Source organism: Rhineura floridana, chromosome 16 (genome assembly GCF_030035675.1).
Source record: "Rhineura floridana isolate rRhiFlo1 chromosome 16, rRhiFlo1.hap2, whole genome shotgun sequence".
Taxonomy (NCBI): Eukaryota; Metazoa; Chordata; class Lepidosauria; order Squamata; family Rhineuridae; genus Rhineura; species Rhineura floridana.
The window spans coordinates 31,094,929-31,117,003 of record NC_084495.1 but is presented as its reverse complement, the minus strand read 5'-3'; the positions used below and the strand labels follow the sequence as shown (position 1 = coordinate 31,117,003).

Genomic DNA, 22,075 nt, shown 5'->3' with positions numbered 1-22,075 from the left:
CCTTTTAAGGGAACCAAACCTTTGAAAAAGAGAGCAATGGGTCCTACACTCTACATCCATCGTGCACATTTATTAACAGTCGGTTGGCCTTTCCCACTCATAGATCTGAGTTCCTCTTACACCAGCCTGCCAAGCGCTTCACAAACCTGCCTTGCAGAATTTCATGACCCTCCTGCTAATCCTCTCCAGTCCCTTTGAGCACTGTGGGAGCCATTAGCCCTACAGCCCTGCAGACAAATTATGCAGCTTCTTAATTTTTTCCCCTGGCTATTCATTAAGCATCTTCTGTATGTAACCTTCTCATTTTCCTTACCTGAGGGCATCTACAGCTAGTTAAAAAGGATGGTTGGAGGGGGTGGGGGAAGGAAGGCAACAATGAAGCAGAAGAAGAAGCAGACTTGACTTGAGAAGCGTGCATGTCTAGCCCTAATAATAAAACACACGGATTCAATTAAAGCAATGTTTAAATAATTCTTCAGGATGGAGCACACTTTGAAAGGCAGATGCATCTGTAGGGCCAAAGCGACTTTGAAGACAACAACACCATTCTCATTAAATCATCATTTTTGTTCTCGTGCAAGAACTCTGCACCCCTTCTGTCAGCTAACACAGTCTTGGAAATCCACAGCATGGGAAAATAAACCCCGACTTGGTTTTCTGAACTTACTTTCACTGCATCCAGTCTATAAAACATTTCCATTACGCACTCCTGTAGCTCTCAGACATTTTTAAAAGCTTTCAACATCAGACACAGAATTCTTCCCTGAAATAAACAAACAAACAAACCTTGATGATTCCTTGTCAGTGTTCCAGAAGTGCATATCAGGTTCAGTATCACTGGTTTAGAACAAGGGTGAACCTGCTGCACTGGGAGTCATCATTTCATTTTTACAGTTTTTGATTGGTGCAAAATGGCCCTTGCTCTTCTTCAGCTAGATGGTTAATCTGAAATTATTGCACTGTGGTGCAGAAATCCTTAGTCAGACTTGGGGGGAAAATCACAATATGGGCTTAGAAATGATGATGGTAATTACTGATCCCTTAATATTTTTAACCAACCCATTCCAAGCACAGCACTATAACCGTGAGGACTAGCAGTTTACCTTCTTTAAAAAGATAACAAAGGCTGAGATTCTGGTGAGCCACTTCAAAGGACTTCAAGACTGAAAGAGGCCCCAGGCACATTAGGACCTCCTTGAGACAGGCAGACACTTCTGTGAGTTTTTAGAGGTGTGTGGAAAATTAAACATTGGGATTGAGGAAGCACCTCACAGCTAGGAAGGGCTATAGTGTTTTCCTTTTTCCTCCCCCTCCCCCCAAGCCTGAGTGTTTGATGATTTCTCTGCCGCTTTTCATTTACAACAGAAATACCAATGTGGTTTACATCATAAAAGCACAGCAATACTCACTTAAAGAATCAGTTGTCAGCAGTAAAATCATCCCATAACTAAGGACACCACAGACTGGTACTAACAGTCAAGGAAGGCCATAGACATGTCTTCAGCGTGACAGATATAACCCTTGATTGGTGCCTACCTGATCTCAACAGCTTTGTATATTGCAGGCCCCATAGCAGAGAAAGCCCTTCTCTGGACCACCCCCTCCCAGATGAACCTCTGTAGGTTGTGGCATAGTCAAGAGGGCCATATCCACAGACCATAGTGAACAGGGTGGTCTGTACAGGTGAAAGGTGCCCCTCAGATATCCTGGTCTAAACCTATTTAGGGCTTCAAAATGAACACCTTAAGCTTGGCTGGAAAGCATCAGCACCCTGCACAGTTTGTTCAGCACAGGTATATGTGTATAGTAGGAAGCCCACACTGGCAAACAGAGTGCTACATTCTGCAAACTAACCTTAAGGGCAGTCCCACATGAAGTGTAAAGAGAAGACGTAGTTGAAGAAGTAGTATCACTCGTCCCACATGCCTGACTTGGATAGAGTTTGGGTACAAGCATGCCTTTCAGCACTCAGTAGTTCATCCAGAGCTGTCTTCAGTCTTTTCATACAACATCCATTGCAAGTCAATGAGAATAGTCAGACCTGGATTTCTCGAGAGGAAAATAGCTTTATATTTGGCTGTAACTGTCCTAATCACATTTTGGGCCTTGGAATCATACCACAGAAATTTGTGCCGGTGATCTGTTCAGATGAAGGAGCCATCCCGTTAAACTTTTGCTAATATATTTTTCACTGTTTTTGTAGTTTTAATTTGTAATTTGTCAAAGATTAGAAGACAACATCTTCTACTGACTTAGAAGACACCTTTTCACAAGTTTTTTTAGCTCAAAAATAAATAAGCATCCCTGTTAGAATCAGTGGTCTCACTTTTCTAAACCTAAACCCTTTTGTTTCCCAAACAAAACCCTTTTGTTTTCTTTGTATCCCAAAGGAATCTTTGAAGTGTTTTGTCCAAAGTTGAAATAAAAGCAACAAACTACTATTAATGGCTGGAGACAATGTCTTTCTGAATACTCATTAAATCACAAGCAAAAAATAGGTGTATAACACAAACTATATTCCTCTGAATTTTGTTTGTTTGCTTGTTTCATTGCTAGGAGATGACCCATTCCTGGCCTCCCCCACTTACAGCTATCCATACACCTGGGAAGGCTGAACAGAATAAATTTTCTATTTCAAGCAAGGTGCAGGTAGGTTAAGAGCAGACTTGGAAATGCATACCAAGCACCAGACCCATGCATTTGTTCATGTGAGTTAAATGATGGTATTGAATTCATTGGTCCCAATCCAGCTGAGTGCATGCACATCCACAATGAACAAATGCTATTTTGCTGCCCTGGGCTCCTACTGAGACAAAGGGCAGGATATAAATCTAATAAACAAATAAGTAATCAATAAAATGGCCCCATGCCAGAGAAAAAGATGGATCCAGTGAAAAAGATGGATTCAGTGATAAGCATCTTGATGTGCATCAATGTCTACCTTGAGTATGCATGTGTGAGCCTGTTTCTGAGCACAGAATGCCCTTGGTGAATGATAATTGTCTATAAGCATAAATTGCACAAGTGGCTCCACAAAACAGCTTGGCCACTTTGGGTACAACCAACCCATAGAAGAGAAGCCATTTTGTGCTCCATATATGTGAATCTTTCCCTCTATTTCCAGTGCTCAGGTGGTGCAGGTCATGGCTTATGTAGCCAAAATGGCACCAGATGCAAGAGATGTGGGGGGGGGAGCCACGAGGTGTGTAGAAGTAAAAAAAAAATCAGAAACCCAAGAGGATGGGGGGAGGATGCAAAAATAGCCTGATGGGAACTGAGCATGCTCAGAATCCTGCCTCATTATTTGCACCGAGGGGTGAGGGCCAGATGGGAGGGTCAGTGGAATGGAGTATCATGGAGGAGGGCAGGGATACTCCATCCTACTGTTCCAACTTGCATATCTTAATGGGAACATTACTTCACTCTATCTTCCATGGAGATCAGTAGGACTTGAAATTGCTTCACTTTTGACTGGATCATGCTGTACTTTCCCCCCTCTGACAGCTGCATGAAGCCATTTGAGAACAGTAGCAAGCTCTTCAAAGCATGGCTCTTGAAAATGTGAGGACCCTAATGAAAAATCGGCATTGTTATAAACCTCTTTAAATTGAATATTCCCATAAGAAGCGTAACAATGCATTAGAAACGGAGAGTGTTCGTCTTCACAATTCGTCCTCCCCTCCAATACTCGAGTGCAAAGTGGCATGTTTACCTTTACAGCATGATTTGCTTCACAAGGGATTGACGGGCAGTGTGGCAGAATATTAGGAATTAATCATGCCCCAGGAGAAGGTGCAGCAAAAGGTTTAATGGCTTTGGTATCCTATAGTTACGACTTCTTCTTTTTTTTTTTTTTGCAAAACAACTTTGGGCCATAGGACTAGACTTTCCCCACCTCGTATCATTTAATTCATCATAATCAGTCAGGTAGGCATGGATGCACATTATTTGCAGTTCACACTAAATGCTCTATTTTTCCAAAGCGCATAGCCCAAGTCTTGTGTCCTGTCATAGGTGTATCTTACACACTAAAACAACCGTCCCCTTCCAGACAGGGGAGGCTGGTCACTAGAGCAAGGTGAGACAGAGCCCTACCATCTAACATCCAAAGCTGGAGTGCAGCAGTCCTGTGTCCCATAGAGTCATATACACACATTTCCTATCATTTGGAGATCCTCTGGAGTCTTTTCTGTCTACCCCTCTTGGTATATACAGCTGGAGACCAAGGTATCCAACAGAGCTCCTCATCCCCTGCATACCCAACCAGTCACTGTTTCTGCAGGAGAGGGCGTCCTGCAGACACTGCCGTACCAGGAGGTCCATTCTGCACAATGTCGGCACTTCCCTTTTGGAACTCTTTCCCATTGCACATCAGATAGGCGCCTTCTCTATTATCTTTTCGGTGCCTGTTCCTCTTCCAACAAGCCTTCTAAAATCTATATCCCAGTTGGTATCTATCCTGGATTTGAATTGATTTTATGTATGTGTTGTTGTTGTTTAAAACTATTCCTAGGTTTATAATTGTTTCTATGCATGCAATTGTTTTACCTGTTATTATACATGCATCTGTTTTATGTATGTTACTAAGTTGTAAATTGCTTTGGGATGTCTCATGGGAAGTGATTCATAAATAAAGCAAATAATTATAAGCGGAACTGAAAACCCACAGGTATATCTAGGTATGTGATGCTGAATCCTAGGACTGTAAAATGTGTAAGTTTCCAACTTTTCACCTCAGTGGCTGGCTGGGTCTTAAATATCTGATGCACCTGTCTGGGAATTGCTCCAGTGTCCACAGCATGTTTGCAAGGGAGGAGGATGGGGAGAAAACCAGAATACAATAATTCCACCTCCAGTGACCACTTCCCACTAGGCCTGCCTCCCATTAGCTTCCCTGCCCATTGCCTCACTAGCTCTGTTAGTTTTCAGCCGCCACAGCTTCCCAAAGTCGTCAGATTGCAACTCCCATCATCCCTGATGGTTGGCCATGCTGCCTGGGGCTGAATAGGGCTGCAATCCAAAACATCTGGAAGGCATTGGGTTAGGAAAGGCTGCATTAGAGAGATTTATTTGTTTACTTATTCAATTGATTTATATACCGCATTTTCAGCCAATACATATGTGCTCAAAGCGGTTCACACAAACAAACAGTCCAAATGCTGCAGCACAACAATACATAATAAAAGTATAGTCACTACAACATCACTACATATACATCAAAGTATAAATGAGCATAAAGCCCAACAATAAAGCTAAAGCAAAAATGTTTAAAAACTAACCCCCAAGCTGATATAAACAGCTCTTCTATCCTCCTGACTTTTATGGCTCAACCCAAAGGGCCAGAAAGTCTTCTGAAAGAAGCTGGGTTTGAAGGCTTCCTGGGCTGGAGGGTGGGGCAAGGCAAGTGGAAATAGCCCTCCCCTAATGACAAACAGAGTCTCTCTCCCCTCATACATGACCAGGTCATGTGGCCCAATTTAAACATGACAAAGCCCAGAGATAAAACACCCAAATCTCTCTGTGTGTGTATTAGGGATGGGTGAAAAATTCAATTCATTTCTCATGTAAAACTGAATCTATCAAATTCACACTTTCCAAAACAACTGAGACCTGAAACACAGCTGTCCTTTTCTAAACGCTGTCAAGAAGGGGCCCAGTTGGATCTCAAAGGACAGTGGGTAGAGCCTGTGTTTTGCTTTGCATACGGTCTCTGTTTTGGTCTCTGGCTTCTTAAGATGGAGAAAAGTCCATTGGGTTATAGTCAGAGTAGACCCATTGAAATTAATGAGCTTAAGTGAGTCATGTCTACTCTACTTCATTGGGTCTACTCTAAGTCGCACTAGCACTGAAGACCACCCATTGATTTTAATGAATCTAGTATCACTTAGCTAAAGCCCAAATAGATTTGAGTACAAAAGAATGAATGTATGTTTCTCTCTGGTGCCAGCGTTGATTTAAGAAGTCCATGGTGTAACAAGTTTTCCTTCATCAGACATGGGGCTTATTGCGTTAATTTAGTGGATTAAAATGGCAGAGCTCTTGTTCCAATTTTCAAAATTCCTTTCACACTGCAGTACCTATTGCGTTAAGGAACCGTGGCTTTTTCAGCCAATATACTGGCATTTCTCACAACTGTCTTTCACACTGCTGCAACGAACAGCACCTTGTTTTCATCCCTTACCCATAATACTCATGCACACTGCAATTCCCCCATAATTCATTGCTTGAGTTAGTGTCTGGATACAGGGGTCTGTCTAGGAAAAGGAGGAAGGGGAAGCTACCAGAATACCGGTACAATTTTTGTTGGGCAAAAAAAAATTGGTGTGAGCCTAAAAGGCAGAAGCGTGTTGCATGCTGGGATGCCTGTCATGTGAGCAACTGCATCTGGCACAAAGCTCCCACAACCTTCTGGGATCCCAGGTTTGCAAACAGATTATTTCTGGTATTATTTATCATGAAAATTAGCACTAAACTTCCACCGTATTCACTAGATTTCTGGAACTAGCTTTTACGTTGTGTGAAAAGTCAAATATGATGCGCAAATTATCAGGCAACAAATCAGCAGAATAACAGAATAAAGTGCAGCGTCAAAGCAGCCTTTGTTAATGCAGCCCTTGTGCTATTAGTCTAACAAGTAAATACAGATTTTCCTTCTGAACCTCTTAACTAATGTTAACATTTGTTTGTTTCCATTGTAGGATTCACAGCATCTGACCTCAGGATACAGCGTACAAAGTAGGTCTTCGCTGTTCTTACTCAAAACCATCAGATATCCTTTTCTATTGCCCCCCCCCCAGCACCGCTCCCGGTGTCATCAAGGCAAAGGATGCAAAATTAATTGACCTAGATCAGTGTTGTGTTCTTCTTGTTGTTGTTGTTATTTCTTCATGCTGTGTCATGTTGTGTGTAGTGGCCCGATCTTGACATCTCCTAAAACTGAATGGATGGGATCGTGCTTAAGAGCCCCATTAAATTCAGGGCAGTAATATAGATATGATTCCTTTCTTTTCAGAATGGAACGAGCCTGCTGGCAAAGTTGTAACCAAATCAGTGCCACAGAAATCGTAAGTACTTTCCCCTTCCTTACAGCTTAAAAAGTTTTAAATATGCCCAAGCAATGGACGTCTGTTTTTCTACCATCATGTCATGCAGTCTTTCATACCTTTGTGCCCTCCAGGTGGCACTGGCCTACAACTGCCATCATTGCTAACTCATTGGACATGAGGCTGATGGGAGCCAGAGGGCACCATGTTGGGAAAGACTGGTGTAGTGGTTAGATATATTGCACTAGGACCAAGGAGACCTGGGTTCAAATCCACACTGAGCCAGGAAACCCATTGGGTGACTTTCAGACATCACACTCTTCATGGAGGCAGGGCAGGATAATTTAAAAACTGTGAGCTGAATCCAGCCTTAATCATGCTGAGAGCAGGCCCATGAAATCAGTGGGAGTTTCAATAGATCTACTCTAAGCATGACCAAATCTGAATTCACCCGTGTGCTAGGGAACACAAGTGCAGTGCAGGAAATTATTTAAATGTTGTGGTTTTTTAAGTGTCCATCTATGGGAGAGGCTGGCTGCTGTGTCTGTATGTTTAACTCCACTGATATTTCCTCCTCCTTCTAGTTAGCCTCCATGGAAGGGAAAGGTAATTTTGTCCCATCTCTCCACTGGGTGATATTGGAGCATCTGAGCACTCCCAATTAGGGATAGGGGAAGAAATGCAATTCAGTTTGCATTTAAAGCTGAATTTAACAAATTTGCACTTTTCAAAACAATATGAGAACTGAAACACAGCCATCCTTCAAAATTAGCGCTTATCCAGATTTTGCAATGCAGGTCTCCACCAACCAGTGTCTCCAACATGCATACATTAGTGTGCACACGGTGAATATACTGATGAAAATAACATACAAAAATGCATTCTGTCAGGAGAAATTGCTCGCAAAAATGTGTACATTAGTCAAAACTGCCTACAAAAATGTATTTTTAGGAGAAATTTGCAGTAAAATGCTGAAGAATTTTCATAACACTTTTGTGTATAAAAATTGCAAATTGCTTATCCAGATAATGTAGAAATGTGGAGAACCAATTAAGATGAGAAAAAGGAGAAAAGGAGAGACCCATAATTGACAGATCATTCCATCCCTACTCCCAGTGGAGAGAAACAGCATAATGATCAGCCTTTGGAGGAGGCTGACCTCCGGTCAGAAGACATGTGCAGAATAGTGACTCACTTAGCATCCCAGAGAATGGAGTTCTGTGATAGAGGATAAAATCTTACCCTTAAGCAGTAAAGAAGTGTATCATTAAAGGCATGAGAGTGAAGTGTATCCAGAAACAATTGTGGGAAAGGTGTGTGTACACACTATGTATACTCTAATGTTTTGTGGATTTATGGCACTTTGTCCCAAGTTTCATTCAACATTTGTTATTCCTGACACCGCTATCCAAATTCGATATGAGACATGATACTAATTCCATCTCAAATACACCCAAGGCACTCCATAGTTTGTGGAAAAATTCAGCAGGGTATATAAGCAGTTGCCTCTTTCACCCAGTAACTAAGCAGGAAGTGTTGGGTTTTTCTTCCTTCTAGAGATCCTGTTTTGTTTTCTGTATAATAAGTGGTTGGGATGGGGGGGGGTCATCGAAACTGCAACCAGCACGGTAGATGGAGGCACAGTCTATTTGTCTCTGCTGTCTGTGTGGGAGGGGCTTTATTGCTCTCCACATTCCTGCAACCTGGGAACAAAGGCTATCTTAAGCTGGGAGAGTAAGTTCAACAGTGGCCAGTGAAAAGGCCTGCTGGCAAGAAGAGCTAGTGGCCACTGTGAAGAGTTTGAAGGAAGAGATGAATTCTCATCTTTAACAGAAATTGATGAGAGACCAAGGTGCAAAGGGAGAGCTTTAGTTAGTACAATGTAAGTATGTGATTGCTAACTGACTAGCATTATCCCCCATGTATACGGGCATAAATTGCTGAGCCAGTTTTTGACATCACCCATGGCAGCTAGCCAGGAAACACATTCTTGCTTGGAGCTGGCTAAGATGCCCCACTTCTAAATGACCACCTCCTGTCAGTTTCTTCAGTACATCTGGACCAAGTGGTTTCCAGAGCTGCTTTAAACCAGAAATCAAAGGTTAGAGTTCAGTACTATGTTTATAAAATGAATTTTAGATTATTCCCTCTTAATTAATTAAGCACTATAAGAGAGGGGGCATATATGAGAAACACATTTTATCAACACATGCAGTTACACTATTACTTTTTCAGATTGGGTAGAATAAATAATGTTATTTCTGTGAAGTACAGTGCAGTGGTGAGCAGAGGAGGGAGAACCTAAATACTTAAAAAGTGGCTGATTGGTTGGGCTGAGAGGAACAAGCTCTGGGAGAAGAAGGTGGCACATGGCTTGGAGACTTACCAATGGCAGGTAATGGCCAGGAGCAAGCCACACATCTGCCCCAGCTAGGAGTGGGTGGTCTAGGTGGGCATGGGGCTGTTGGTACGTGTTTTCAAGCCAGCATAGCCTACATGCATACATGCATGGGCCTTGCTAAGAGCATCAGTACAGTACAGGAGAACACTGGCCACAGCAGGATGCAGAAGAGATCCAAGGAGGAAGTGAACTCTGAAGCAAGAGGCCAGACTCCTTTGGCAGGCAGAGGGGATAAAGTAATACCTCCTCTTCTGCATTTCTGAGGCTCTCAAGGCATTTTGCCTGCTGGGAACTGCCTGGAGGCCAGCATTTTGCCTCCCTCCCTCCCACTGTTGTCTGTTAGCTTCTGTTTAGCAAGGAAAATGTAAACCTCATTGTACTTGAGAATTCTCCAGCATGTCAACAGGGAAAAGCAAAAGCCTGGACTTGCAGTGTCAATCACTTCTAGCTTCTGGCAATAGGATGTTCAGGGACTCTGAGCCTGAGCATAGACACACAGGGCCATCTTGGTTAATACCTTTTGATAGGAGAGGAGCAAAACGACTCGTCTCATTTTATTTTTAGCTGTTTTGCAAAACAGTGCTGATTTTCTGGTGGGTCCGTGTGTGTCAGGGAGGGGTGTTGGGAAGTTGCTCAGCCAGTGCCAAACCCCATGCCGCTGTCTACTTCCTGCTTTTGTAAAATGATGTCAGCAGCAACACCATCGACAGCACAGGCCTTAATGGCACAAGTTATTTCAAGGTTGCATCAGCGTGCCATCTCTGCAATGAGATAACTTATTTATTTAATTTTATCTATTTATTATTTAATTTATATCCCGCCCTTCCACCCATCAGGAGCCCAGGGCAGCAAGAACTTGCTTCCTGGCTTTTTTAAAAATGGTTTTGCTCCTTTAAGCAGATGTCAGAACACAGGAATCTGCCTTACACTGAGTCAGACCCTTTAGTACACCCAGCTTAGTACTGCCTACACTGACTGGCAGCAGCCCTACAAGGGATTCAGGCAGGAGTCTCTCCCAGCCCTACCTGGAGATGCCGGGGATTGAATCTGGGACCTTCTGCATGCAAAGCACATGCTCTACCACTGAGCTATGACCTTTCGCAAACCTTGGGAACCATTGGTTGACACTGGCCGTCAGCGGCTCTCCATGGTTTTAGGCAGGAGTCTCTCCCAGCCCAACCTGGAGATGCTGCGGATTGAACCTGGGCCCTTCCGCATGAAAAGCACCTGCTGTACCACTGAGCTAGGGCCCTTCCCCTTTTCCCTCAGGTCCAAAAATATTTTAAAGGAGTTTATCACAAAAGAAAGTGTTACAGTAGCCTGTAGCCGGTAGTAATAGATACGTCAATCACGGCCTATATAGCTCTATGCTTTCTTTCAGGACAAGGAGGGGAGGGTGCTTTTGAGCTCGGCTCAGTGGTACAGTATATAGTGCATTTAATGGGACCAAAGCTGTCTCTCTAGGAAGCCTGATATAAAACCCAGAGACATGGAGAGTACGTTTTATGAACCAGCCTGTCTCTGTGTTTTGCCGCTTGATCTAAGGTTCCACTGCTATCAATCAGAATCCGGAGAGGAATGAACTGCCATCTTATGGAAAGTTTTCCACGTGACAGATCAAAGCTGAAATATAAAGTTATTTTTATTTTTAGTGTACAAAGGAAGATCAGCTAAGCCTTTGCTACCGTTTCCTCTTGCCTCACCTCCCCACCCACCCCGGCCTGGTCTTACAGATAAATTGCTGAGCCAGCTTTGAAGAAGGAGGTGGTGGGGAGCGTTTGCTTATAACGATTGAGAAGGCACTCTACATATGAAATTGGGATAGGCACACCGTTGCCTTTCCAGCCCACGTCACTTTTACATGTGTGCATTCATAAATCCATTCAGTCCCATTTCAGCTGTCAACTCTGATTTTAAGAAGCAAACAGTAAAAATGGTAGTTAAATACGTATTTCATCCAACGTTTGCATTTCTGAATGGCATGATGGCTATGCTGTGCTTCTGCAGTGGGTGGCAACATGCTTCTGAATACCAGTTGCTGGAAACCAGAGGAGAAGAAACTGCTCTTGCACTCAAATCCAGCTTGCAGCTTTCCCATAATGGACATCTAGTTGGCCACTGTGAGAACAGGATGCTGGACTAGATAGGTTATTGGCCTGACCCAGCAGGGCTCTCCTTATGTTCTTAAATGCATTTTTATCCTGTTGTTGTTGTTATGTGCCTTCAAGTCAATTACGACTTATGGCAACCCTATGAATCAGCGACCTCCAAGAGCATCTGTCATGGACCACCCTGTTCAGATCTTGTAAGTTCAGGTCTGTGGCTTCCTTTATGGAATCAATCCATCTCTTGTTTGGCCTTCCTCTTTTTCTACTTCCTTCTGTTTTCCCCAGCATTATCATCTTTTCTAGTGAATCATGTCTTCTCATTCTGTGTCCAAAGTATGATAACCTCAGTTTCATCATTTTAGCTTCTAGTGACAGTTCTGCTTTAATTTGTTCTAACACCCAATTATTTGCCTTTTTCGCAGTCCATGGTATGCGCAAAGCTCTCCTCCACCACCACATTTCAAATTAGTTGATTTTTCTCTTATCTGCTTTTTTCATTGTCCAACTTTCACATCCATACATAGAGATCAGGAATACCATGGCCTGAATTATCCTATAATGCAACTTTTCACACATTATGCAACTTTTAATCCCTGGGATAGAATAATGGTTTGGACCACAGGTTGGGGAACCTGAGGCCTTCAAGATCTGTTGGGCTTCAATGCCTGTCAGCCCCAACCAGCATAGCCAATAGCCAGGGATCACAGGAGCTGGAATCCAGCAACATCTGGAGGGCCATAGGTTTCCCAGCAAGGAAACAGGGTTTGGGTGCTAGGGGATTGTACCAAAGCTGTTCGAACATCACCAACGCATACAACCCTCCCCATAACGATATGCCTTTGCCTGTGTGGAACAGCTGTGTGCTTTTTAAAAGGAGGGGTTTCAAAGAACTAAGCAAAGTGGCATCATGGATGCGTTTGGGGAGGCAGTTCCAGATCTAAAGAGTAGTAAGACGGAAATGCTAGAGTTTTCTGAGGGAGCAGAAAGGCTATTTCTGGTATTTCTTCTCCAGCGCTGCCCTTCCAAATACTTAATCATTTCCAGTAGCTTCCTTAACTCATGAGCCAGAACCTTTTAATAGTGTGTTAATAGAGTAAGCTTAAAAAGTTATTTGATGGCAAGAAAATAATCCCATTAGGACTCCTCCCTTCCTTATTTTACTTCAGCTTTTTAAGGGAAGTCCGCAAGAATACTCAGCGATATGACAAACAGAACAGGATGTACTTCATTTAAAAAGGGGCCCTGGGGGGATTCCAAGTGGATCCAGGCCAACTGCTTGCAACCAAAAAGAACTAGTGTTCTCGAGGACAGCACATGCTCAGTAATCATTTGCAATACATACATTGATGGGTCAGTACAAAACTAAATGGTGTCCATGTGTCCTTATAAATCCGGATGGGTTGATGGAGGAACCCAGATTGCAAGCAGATGGTTCTTATTGCAGGAGTGTAGTTGTCTGGGGTCTTGGGGGGGGATGTTAGACCCTTACTTTTGGGGGAGCCGGGTCCCAGCATGGTCCCTATGTCTCCAGTATCCTATGAGCCAATCAGATGAAAGGGCAGTGTGTTGGCCACTGAGAAGAGTCATAGGAACACAGGAACACATTTTTATTAACTGCAGCTTGTCATTTCATCCATACCTGACAACTGTGGTTAATCCTAGCTATGGTTTGTCTGAAACACATTACCTTCAAACCATGGGATATGACAATGGCTGACTTCAACTAACCACAGCTAAGTTTAATTATGGTTTAGGGTTCAGGTGACACACTAAATTGTGTTTAATCAAAAATGGAAGCAAATAATTCAATGTCTTCCTCATGGCCACACTGGAGAAGGACTAGGAGAGTCAGGAGTGTGTGCTCCTAAGGTTCATTGTGGCTTGTTCCTGTCACAGTAAACCATGGGTCAGAACCAGTTAATAGTATATATTGAAAAGTGTAAAGGCTATTTGCATGTTACAGCATAGCAGCCTCTTGGTCTCAGCTATGTCAACAGATTTGTGTCTTGAACAGTACTCAGCTGTGTCAACACTTTAACAAATCCTAATCAGAATAGTGCCTTTAAAGAGCTCAAAACAACAATATTTATTTTTAAAAGCAAGAGGCCATTACTGAGCTTGTTTAATGCCAGAGGTGATCTTATTGTAAACCTGGAGCTTTCAGTGATAATTGCCACTAGATTCCTAACTCCAAAGACTCTGAGTATACTTGTTGGAAGTTTGTTTGAAAAAGGGAACACGCTTCAAGATATCTAGCTGCTCTTGAAGAGCGTTTCATCTTATCTTTTTGGAACTTCTCCGCCACGTCAAAAGGAGACACCTGGGAGCACAGAAAACAAAAACACACAAAAATTGGCAATGTCTTCATGCTATGAATTAAAGGTAATTCATTCTTTGAAATAAACCAGCAGCAGCCCCTTGTGAAGAGCAATCAGGCGTCAAGAGGGTTTTCAGAGCAAGCTTTTCATATGGGGGTAATGCGACAACAGTCAATATTGCTCTTCAGAACATTGAAATCAAAATGTAGTCATGTTATCTAGAAGCAGACAAGGAACATTAAACGATGCAATTTTGTCAGTGGTGGCATTTGGATTCATTTCCAGTTCCCCAAGTTCTGAACTTTTTGCAAACATAAAGAAACAGAAGCATGCCCATATTTTCTAAATCAAATTATTTTGTTAGAGACATACTACTTTTCACATTTCTAGTATTAGGAAACTGATGGGTAGTGGTGTAATGAGGCAGTGGTTTCCATCCCATCCTGGGTTTGTCGCAATCAATGCTGTTTACATTGTACTACAGTTTGACTTTGCTAAAACCTACATTGTTTGTCTCGCCATTTGCTGTAGCTAAAATTAGCATAATGAATTATGTAATGAATTGTGTAATCAATTTCAATGCATTTCAGTGGAAGAGAAATGTCAAAAACAATGCAGAAAATAATGTATATAGGATTATATTCAACTAAATCCAACTCAGAGTAGACCAATTGAAGTTAACAGATACGACTAACTTAGGTTCATTATTTTCAGTGGATCTACTCTGAGTTGGACTAGCACGGAATACATAGGGTTGCCAGGTTCAGGGCCTGATCCTGATCCTGTATCTTTAGGAGAAGAGAAAGTCAGCCAAGTGCAGGTGTTCTTGCAACACTGTAATGGGAAAAACCACAAGGTGGAATTTTCCCTTCCCCCTGCACAACTTTTAAAGATGCAGAAGACCTCTTGGTTGACAGGCCCAGCCTCCAAGTTTTTTTGTTTATTTTATTTATTAACATTTATATACCGCTTGATTCTAAGAAACCTCTAAGTGGTTTTCAAAAAAAAAAAATTAAAATTATCGATAAAACAGTTAAAAACAAATAATTTAAAAGATTTTTAAAGTAAATTAAAAACAACAGAATAATTTAAAACACATAAGCATCTATGCTGTTGAATGTGTTGATCGACTCTAATGAAAAGCATTGGGTGGTATTCAATGCTAGAGTAGACCCATTGATGTTAATAGATGTGACTAACAGGTCCTTAATTTCAATACTCTGCTCTGAGTAGGACTTAGTTGACTACAACTAACAGAATAAAATTTGAGGCAGCAATTAGATTTTATGGAGTTGTTTCTCCAGAGATGAGCAAATTACTTTTGGTGCACTGTAACCTGTGTGTAGGCCGATGCAGGTGTTTGTTTGACTTTTTATAGTATTTCCAAAAGGCTTCTCAGACCCCATTCTGTTTAAGAGAAATGTCTCTCCGAGGTGAAAGAGGCAGAGAGAAAATATGAAGCAGGGTTCCCCAGATTTGATTTGGCTTTGATTACAATACTACCAGACAAATTTGAGGGTTTTGTACACATCGTATACTTTATACAAATCCTATATTTGAGAATCTTAGGGAGTCCCCTATGGATTCTTTTAAGGTTAAAGTTGTCGTGGTTATTTTGTGTGTGTGTCTTTATTTTAATATCGAAGAGGAACCGAAGCTGTCGACCTGTCTTGACCTTTAGTGCTAGATTAAAATTCCAAGAGGCTACCATGGCAACAGTGCCTTGAAAATTAGATCCTGACAGAAATACCTAAAAAGAAACTTAAAACTGCAAGTGCTGTTCTGAACTCTAAGGAAAGATTGCTTACAATCGTCAAAGACAGGTCCTTAATTGAAATAATCTGCTTTTCCCTTTTATTTATATATTTATAAAAAAAAGAAAGAACGAAAGAAGAAAAAGAAAGAAATGGAAAGAAAATATATTTTGCAAAGGTTTGTTTTTAAGTGAAAAAAGCTGCTGTGATTCAAGCAAAAGAGCTTTCTGCAGCATGAAATTCAAATCATCCTCAGTCCAATTTGCAGGACTAGATGAGGTGGCAAACTGCCAACCTTAAGCAGCAAAGATGGATCCATTGACCTAAAAACTACCAAAGGGGAAGCCAACTCAGCTTCCAACCATCTCCGTGCCAGAACTGAATTGATTCAGCCACCTTGGACATAACTTAGGAGTCCAGATTCTACACACTGGGAGCCAGTTGGGGCTAGTCCATTAGGGCAAATGGGGCACTGCCCCAACAACCCTCAGGCTGCCTTCAGCAGCCCAGCCCCCCACCTGTCTCTTTTCCTATTTATAACTAATCAAGGAGTGGCTCTGCCTGTCATTGGTTCTGGCTCCACCTAGTGTTGGTCTCCCTGCCTTCCGCCCTACCAGTCCCAATGGGCAGCAATCACCACTCCTAGGATTCACTTCAGTGAGGCAAAATGAAGAAGCAAGGCAGGAGAAAGATTTGCCCCTGAGACCAGTAAGAAATCCCAGGCTGTATGAAGCTGCTAATCAAGAAATCCTAATGTTGTTGTTAATTGCATGAATGACATTAATGTGTGTGTTGTTTTAATGCAAATTTATTATTTATTTATTATTTGATTTATATCCCGCCCTTCCAGCAGGAGCACAGGGCAGCAAACAAAAGCACTAAAAACACTTTAAAACAAATAGTGGTTTAGGAACCACGGGGAGGGGAGCGGAAGAGCTTAATGTCTTCCCGTTCTGCCATGTTCCCTGTTAAAAATGCCCCCTTCCAGCTGCTATTTGTACATGCTGAGAAGCTTCCATGGACTCCTATGGAGACTTACCTCCCCATGCAAATAGCAAATTCAGGGGATGACTTCCAGGATCCCGGGGGGGGGGAAGAAAGATTAATCCTTTCTGCCCCCTATGCTCCTGATACTGCTTTTTCACTCTGCCTCCAACTGCTATCTATTTACAGTTTTAAAAACTGCAGATCAATTGCATCCACATCATTCATGTGGGTATTGGGATACTTACAGCTCAGTTCCCCCTTATCTGTGTTTGATGGTGGTGGAATTAAAAGTTATGACATATACACAAGCCTTCACAAATCACCAACCTATCTGAGGGTAGACAGACTTCTATAAAATGCCAGCTGTTGACATTATGATGTCATCTGCTGGAGGAGGGGCTGTCTGTGAATTTAAAGAGGCAGTCTGTGAATTGCCCGAGAGAGGAAAGCGTCCTAAACGTAAGTAATTCTAAAGGGAAAGGATGATTTGATTGCTTCCATATGTGTAAACATATAGCCATTCCTTATTAGGGATATTGCTGTCAGATTTTAGTGTGTCCCAGATACATTCAAAGATCACCATTGTAGCATTCACTTGTTTAGGTCCTAGACTGGTTGCCCCATCTTCATGGCTAAAATTGCCCCTTGAAACCCACAAGCATTCATGCACAAGGTCAGACTCCAAGGAACAGGAAGAGAGGTGTAGTCAGCAGCTGCTCTGTGGACTCTTAGCTAAAGGGAGTGTCCTCAATCAATAAACAATATATGAGTTATCTCATTAGCTTTAACTTGTAGCACCATTTAGGATATGTGCTGTAATCCAGCATAGCTGTTTCCAATTCCTGTAGAAAATTAAGTTCAAGTAATGTAGTGTCATGTCCAGCTTAGGTCCAACAAGCGGCAAATAGGTCCAACAAGCGGCAAATAACAAGAGGAAGGTAGAAATAGCGTCCATGTCAGGCAGGTAGATGCCAAGCCAAAATCCAGTATGGTAGCACAGAGGGAGAATCTGGTAGCCTCCCTCAGTGATGAGCTGTGCAGACTGAGGGAAGGTGGGCATCTCAAGGTCCAACAACAGTAGTGCATATGACTTTCCAGTTCAGAAGAATTCAGGGTAGCCTGTCTGTTTCAGCCAGAACAATCTGCATTTCCTCCGGTCAGCAGCTTCAGTGATGATAATTGTCTGATGCACAGGTCTGCCAGTTCAGGCCCTGTGGTATAGCCACCTTTACCTTCAAAAAAACTCAGTGTTTACATTGGCTAGTCTTTATTTCACACATGGTAGCACATAGCATGGATTTGTTGGTAATAATCAAGTAATTTTGAATCAGTAGAGCTGGATATATAATATGCAATGTAATCCCTATATTGTCAACATTGCCTTGTTTGTGATTCAGTGCATGCAGTAAACAGAACCCCATAGCTACAACTATTATTATTATTATTATTACCCCATAGCTACAGCTCTTTCTGATTATTATTATAGTTGTTATTATTCCCCACTGAATCCATTAAATTACTGAGGTTTCACTAAGGGTGTCACTAGGTACTTAAAAGACTCAGAGCACAGACCAAATACATGAATTTGCATAAAGTTGCATGGGCTAATTTAGATATACTGATGCAAATTTAGGCCTCTAAGCTGAATTAAGATGGTAGGCGGTTAGGGTTTCACCACCACTGTGCTTTGCAGCATGCCCAGAAACACCCTCACTTTACCTGCTATTTTTTATTTATTACATTTATATCCTTCCCTTCCTCCCAGTAGGAGCCCAGTAGATGCTACCCTAGAGCTGCCACCTACCACTTTAAATGATGCTTTTGGTAGTTGCCAGGTGCCCAGTCTTGGCTGCCATGTTTGATAATGCTAAGATTCAGGGGGGGTCCCCTATCTTATCAAAGCCCCTAGCTGTGTAAACAAAGTCAATGAGAAGAGTGACAAAGAAGAAGGAAAGCTGAGTTACGTGGGAAAGGAAGACCACATGGGAAACTCCAGTACCTGAACCAGATGGAAGCAGTGTCCTGTGTAGGCTTCTATGGGAGTAAGGGCCTACTCATGAGTAAGGGAAAGAAGGCAGAGAATGGGGGAACTGCATGTAAAAGGCAGAGGAAGGTAGAGGCAAAGGGGAGAATGGTATGAGTGCATAGGAAGATGATTTATGATCCAGACCGTTGGTGATTCATGATTCAGACATTCCCAGACCTATCTAGAGATGCCGAGGATTGAACCTGGGACTTTCTGCATGCAAAGCAGATGCTCCACCAGTGAGCTATGTCCCTTCCCCAATGGGACCTCTTTGGTAAACCTCAAGGCAGGCAAATGCTTGCCCTGTCCACTCACCTTCACTCATGCCATTATGCTGCCTACACACATGTAGGAATGACACAGCAGGAATGCATTGTGTCATGCGACCTAGACTGAAGGGCAGCAAAGCAACAGAACAAAGAGAGAGGCTCTGGAAGGGAAAGGGCAGACGTTTAGAAAGCCAATCAGTTGGGCCATCCCTTGAGGAACAAGGTCTTAACATTTGGCCCAGTTAACTGGTTTTTACATAGCCCTGGGGCACTGTGTTCCTCTTAGGCACCTTCTCTACCAAACAGTGTTATAGGAACTGAAAGAGCACTTCAAGCTTTAATGAGAAATAAAATTGGTTAATTGCATTACTTTGAGCATGACCATTTCCCTTACCTGGACTTTAATTTGTTAACTGTTGCCTCCAGATTGCAGGAATGGAGGCCTCTGAGAGGGTTCTGTGCCAGAAATGAAGCTAAATAACCATTCAAATAGGAGTTTTCTTTTTTAAAAAATATAAGAAGAAGAGTGAACTCTCCAAAGGCACACTACCGTGGCATGTGCTGTTTATCAAAATATATAAGCATATAGCTGTAACAGGGACTTTGTAAACACATTATAGAGGAAACTATGAAAGACAAACCACCAAGGTGCTATTTCCCAAACTCTATAAGCACTGAGTTAAGAGGCTAGCATCATAAAGGAGATCTGTGTCGTTAAGAATATTTGTTTATGTTGGATCTTATTGTGCTTTATCCCCAGTGGACTAATCCCTTTTTATCCTTGGAAAATGGTGGCATTTACCGGATTCACAGTGCACTGAAATAGGCCTGGCAAAACTGAGGAGGCTAAGCTCACATGTAATCAGCCTGTAGCATAAAAAAGTCACAAACCTGACAAGCTGATTCTGACATATTTGTTTAATGATGATGATGATGTAAAAGTGACTTCTCTTGGGGCTTTATATGGTCTGGATGAATTGGATTTGGTTCTTAGGGCCTCTCTAGACTGGGGTGTGTGTGTGTGCATGTGTGCGCGCACACACACACATATTCTGCAACATGTCATTGATGTTTGCCGCCCTGGGCTCCTACTGGGACGAAGGGCAGGATATAAATCTAATAAATAATTAAATAAATTGATGTAAATAGCACATTAGTGATGGTTTTATACTAGATCATCCACACATCATTTTACTTTATTAGTTGTTCTGCAATGCTTTCCCAATATTACTGCATTATTGTTGTCCGGAGGGGCACTCTTGTTATACAGTGTGGAGAAAAAAGCAGGTGCAAACAAACCCTTCTTCAGCATTTCAGTGCAAATTTCTCCTAATAAATGTATTTTTGCAAGCAGTTTCTCTTAATGTAATGCGTGTTTGTATGTTATCTTCACTAATATATTCATTTTCATGTATGCTTTCTAAAAATACATGCATTTATGTAAATATTGGTTGGCTGGCAAACTGCATTACAAAATTCAGATAAGTGCGAATTTTGAAGGATGGCTATGTTTCGGTTCTGATATTGTTTTGGAAAGTCTGAGTTTGATAGATTCAGCTTTAAACAGAAACTGAAACATTTCTCCCACATCCCTATCCTGTGTTCCTATGATCAGGTCAGAACAGCCACTTTCTATGTATAAATCTGTTTTAAATGGATTCTTCCTCCATCCCTGTCCAGGTTCCCTCTGTGAGCTCCACCCATGGGAGGCTCTCACAAAGAGAGTGGCCACTGGCCATAGCCTATTCAGCTCAAGAAGTTCCCCCAAGCCAACTGAGCCAATGGCGATGGACCCACATGGAAATAAATTTCACCCACATTTAATAGCCCTTTCCCAGTGTGGCGTTGTTTAGCTAGCACTCCTCACGTGTTTGTGTGTTTCTTGATCCCTGGTTAGGCAAATATTCTGTCTACATCTGAAATTATTCAGATAAATTAGATTCAACTCAACACCCACTCACCCTCCCTCCCTCCCTAATATGTTGTAATTATTTACCTAGTCAGTGCCCTAATAATATGCAATTGCATTCTCGCTTGTTTGAGAAATTATAATTGTAACACACCAGAGACTGAGTTGTTTGCTTGCCTCGTACTTGGGTTTTTGCATCAGTATAAATGGCTAAACATGCAATGAACAAAGCGGAATCCATGCATCATATTTTTAAAAACCCACAAAACAAACAATAAATCCATTAAAGCATAATGGCTTCCAAATGTGACAAATTTGCAGATTAAAGCTCATTGAATATGCATTGAAATGATTGATGGGAATAACTCAGAAAAAGCTATTTACAATCTATTGGATCAATAATCCCCCCTCACACACCCCCAGTAACTGTGCTAACTGCCTGGTGAAATACATATTTTGTTAAGGATGACAATCAAAAGCAAGGGCATTTAAAAAGTAATAATGAACAAGTGCATGTAGCAGTAGCTGCCTGTTTGTATTGCTCACCCAGACAGATATTTCCAATCCTTCAACCAACAATTAATACTGTTGGGCTTCCTAAAACTTGACAAGTGTTGTGGAATGTTCTGCTGATATCACTCAGATCAATACTGGATCAATACTGGAGTCTGAGGGGGGAGGGAAGAGAATCATGTCTAGACTGGACCCATGTTACTTTTGTCAGTGTGAACCTTTTCAGGCCAGTTCACAGGATCCAAAATTATCATCAGCCACCGGTTTCAGTGAAAGTATTTATACCCCACACTTCAGTCAGAAAAAACTCTCAGAGCAGCTCACAAATAAATAGCAGCAACAACAAAACAACACATTTTCTGACCAGAGGCTTACAATCTAAAAAAAGAAGGCATGACAGAAAAGGAAAAAGTGATGGGGAGTGAAGATGAAAGCCTGCAAACTCAGGCAACAAGTTCTTATAGTAACCACTTTCAATGAAATTGGGTTGCTCACAGTTCAAAAAACAGGCCTTATCAGCCCCTGGCAGGGGGGACATGGAGACTAGGGATAGGGGATTTGACTCAGTTTGCATTTGCAGCCGAATTTATCAAATCTGCACATTCTGAAACAAGATCAGAACCAAAATCCTTCAAAATGTGCACTTCTCTGAATTTTGCAAAGCAATTCTCCCACAACCAGAATTTACAAAAATGCATCTGTTAGGGGAAATGTGCATCAAAATAAATATATTAGTGAAAATAACGT

General features: G+C 42.0%; 1 protein-coding gene across 3 annotated transcripts in view; it reads left to right on the top strand.

Annotated features, from left to right (window-relative positions):
• AFF2 (ALF transcription elongation factor 2) overlaps nucleotides 1-22,075 on the top strand; it is a 446,876-nt gene that overhangs the window by 268,324 nt on the left and 156,477 nt on the right. For all 3 annotated transcript variants that reach the window (XM_061598696.1, XM_061598697.1, XM_061598695.1), the window contains exons 5-6: nucleotides 6,699-6,735; nucleotides 7,013-7,064. In XM_061598696.1, the coding sequence (XP_061454680.1) occupies nucleotides 6,699-6,735; nucleotides 7,013-7,064 (89 nt within the window). The remainder of the gene's footprint in view (nucleotides 1-6,698; nucleotides 6,736-7,012; nucleotides 7,065-22,075) is intronic.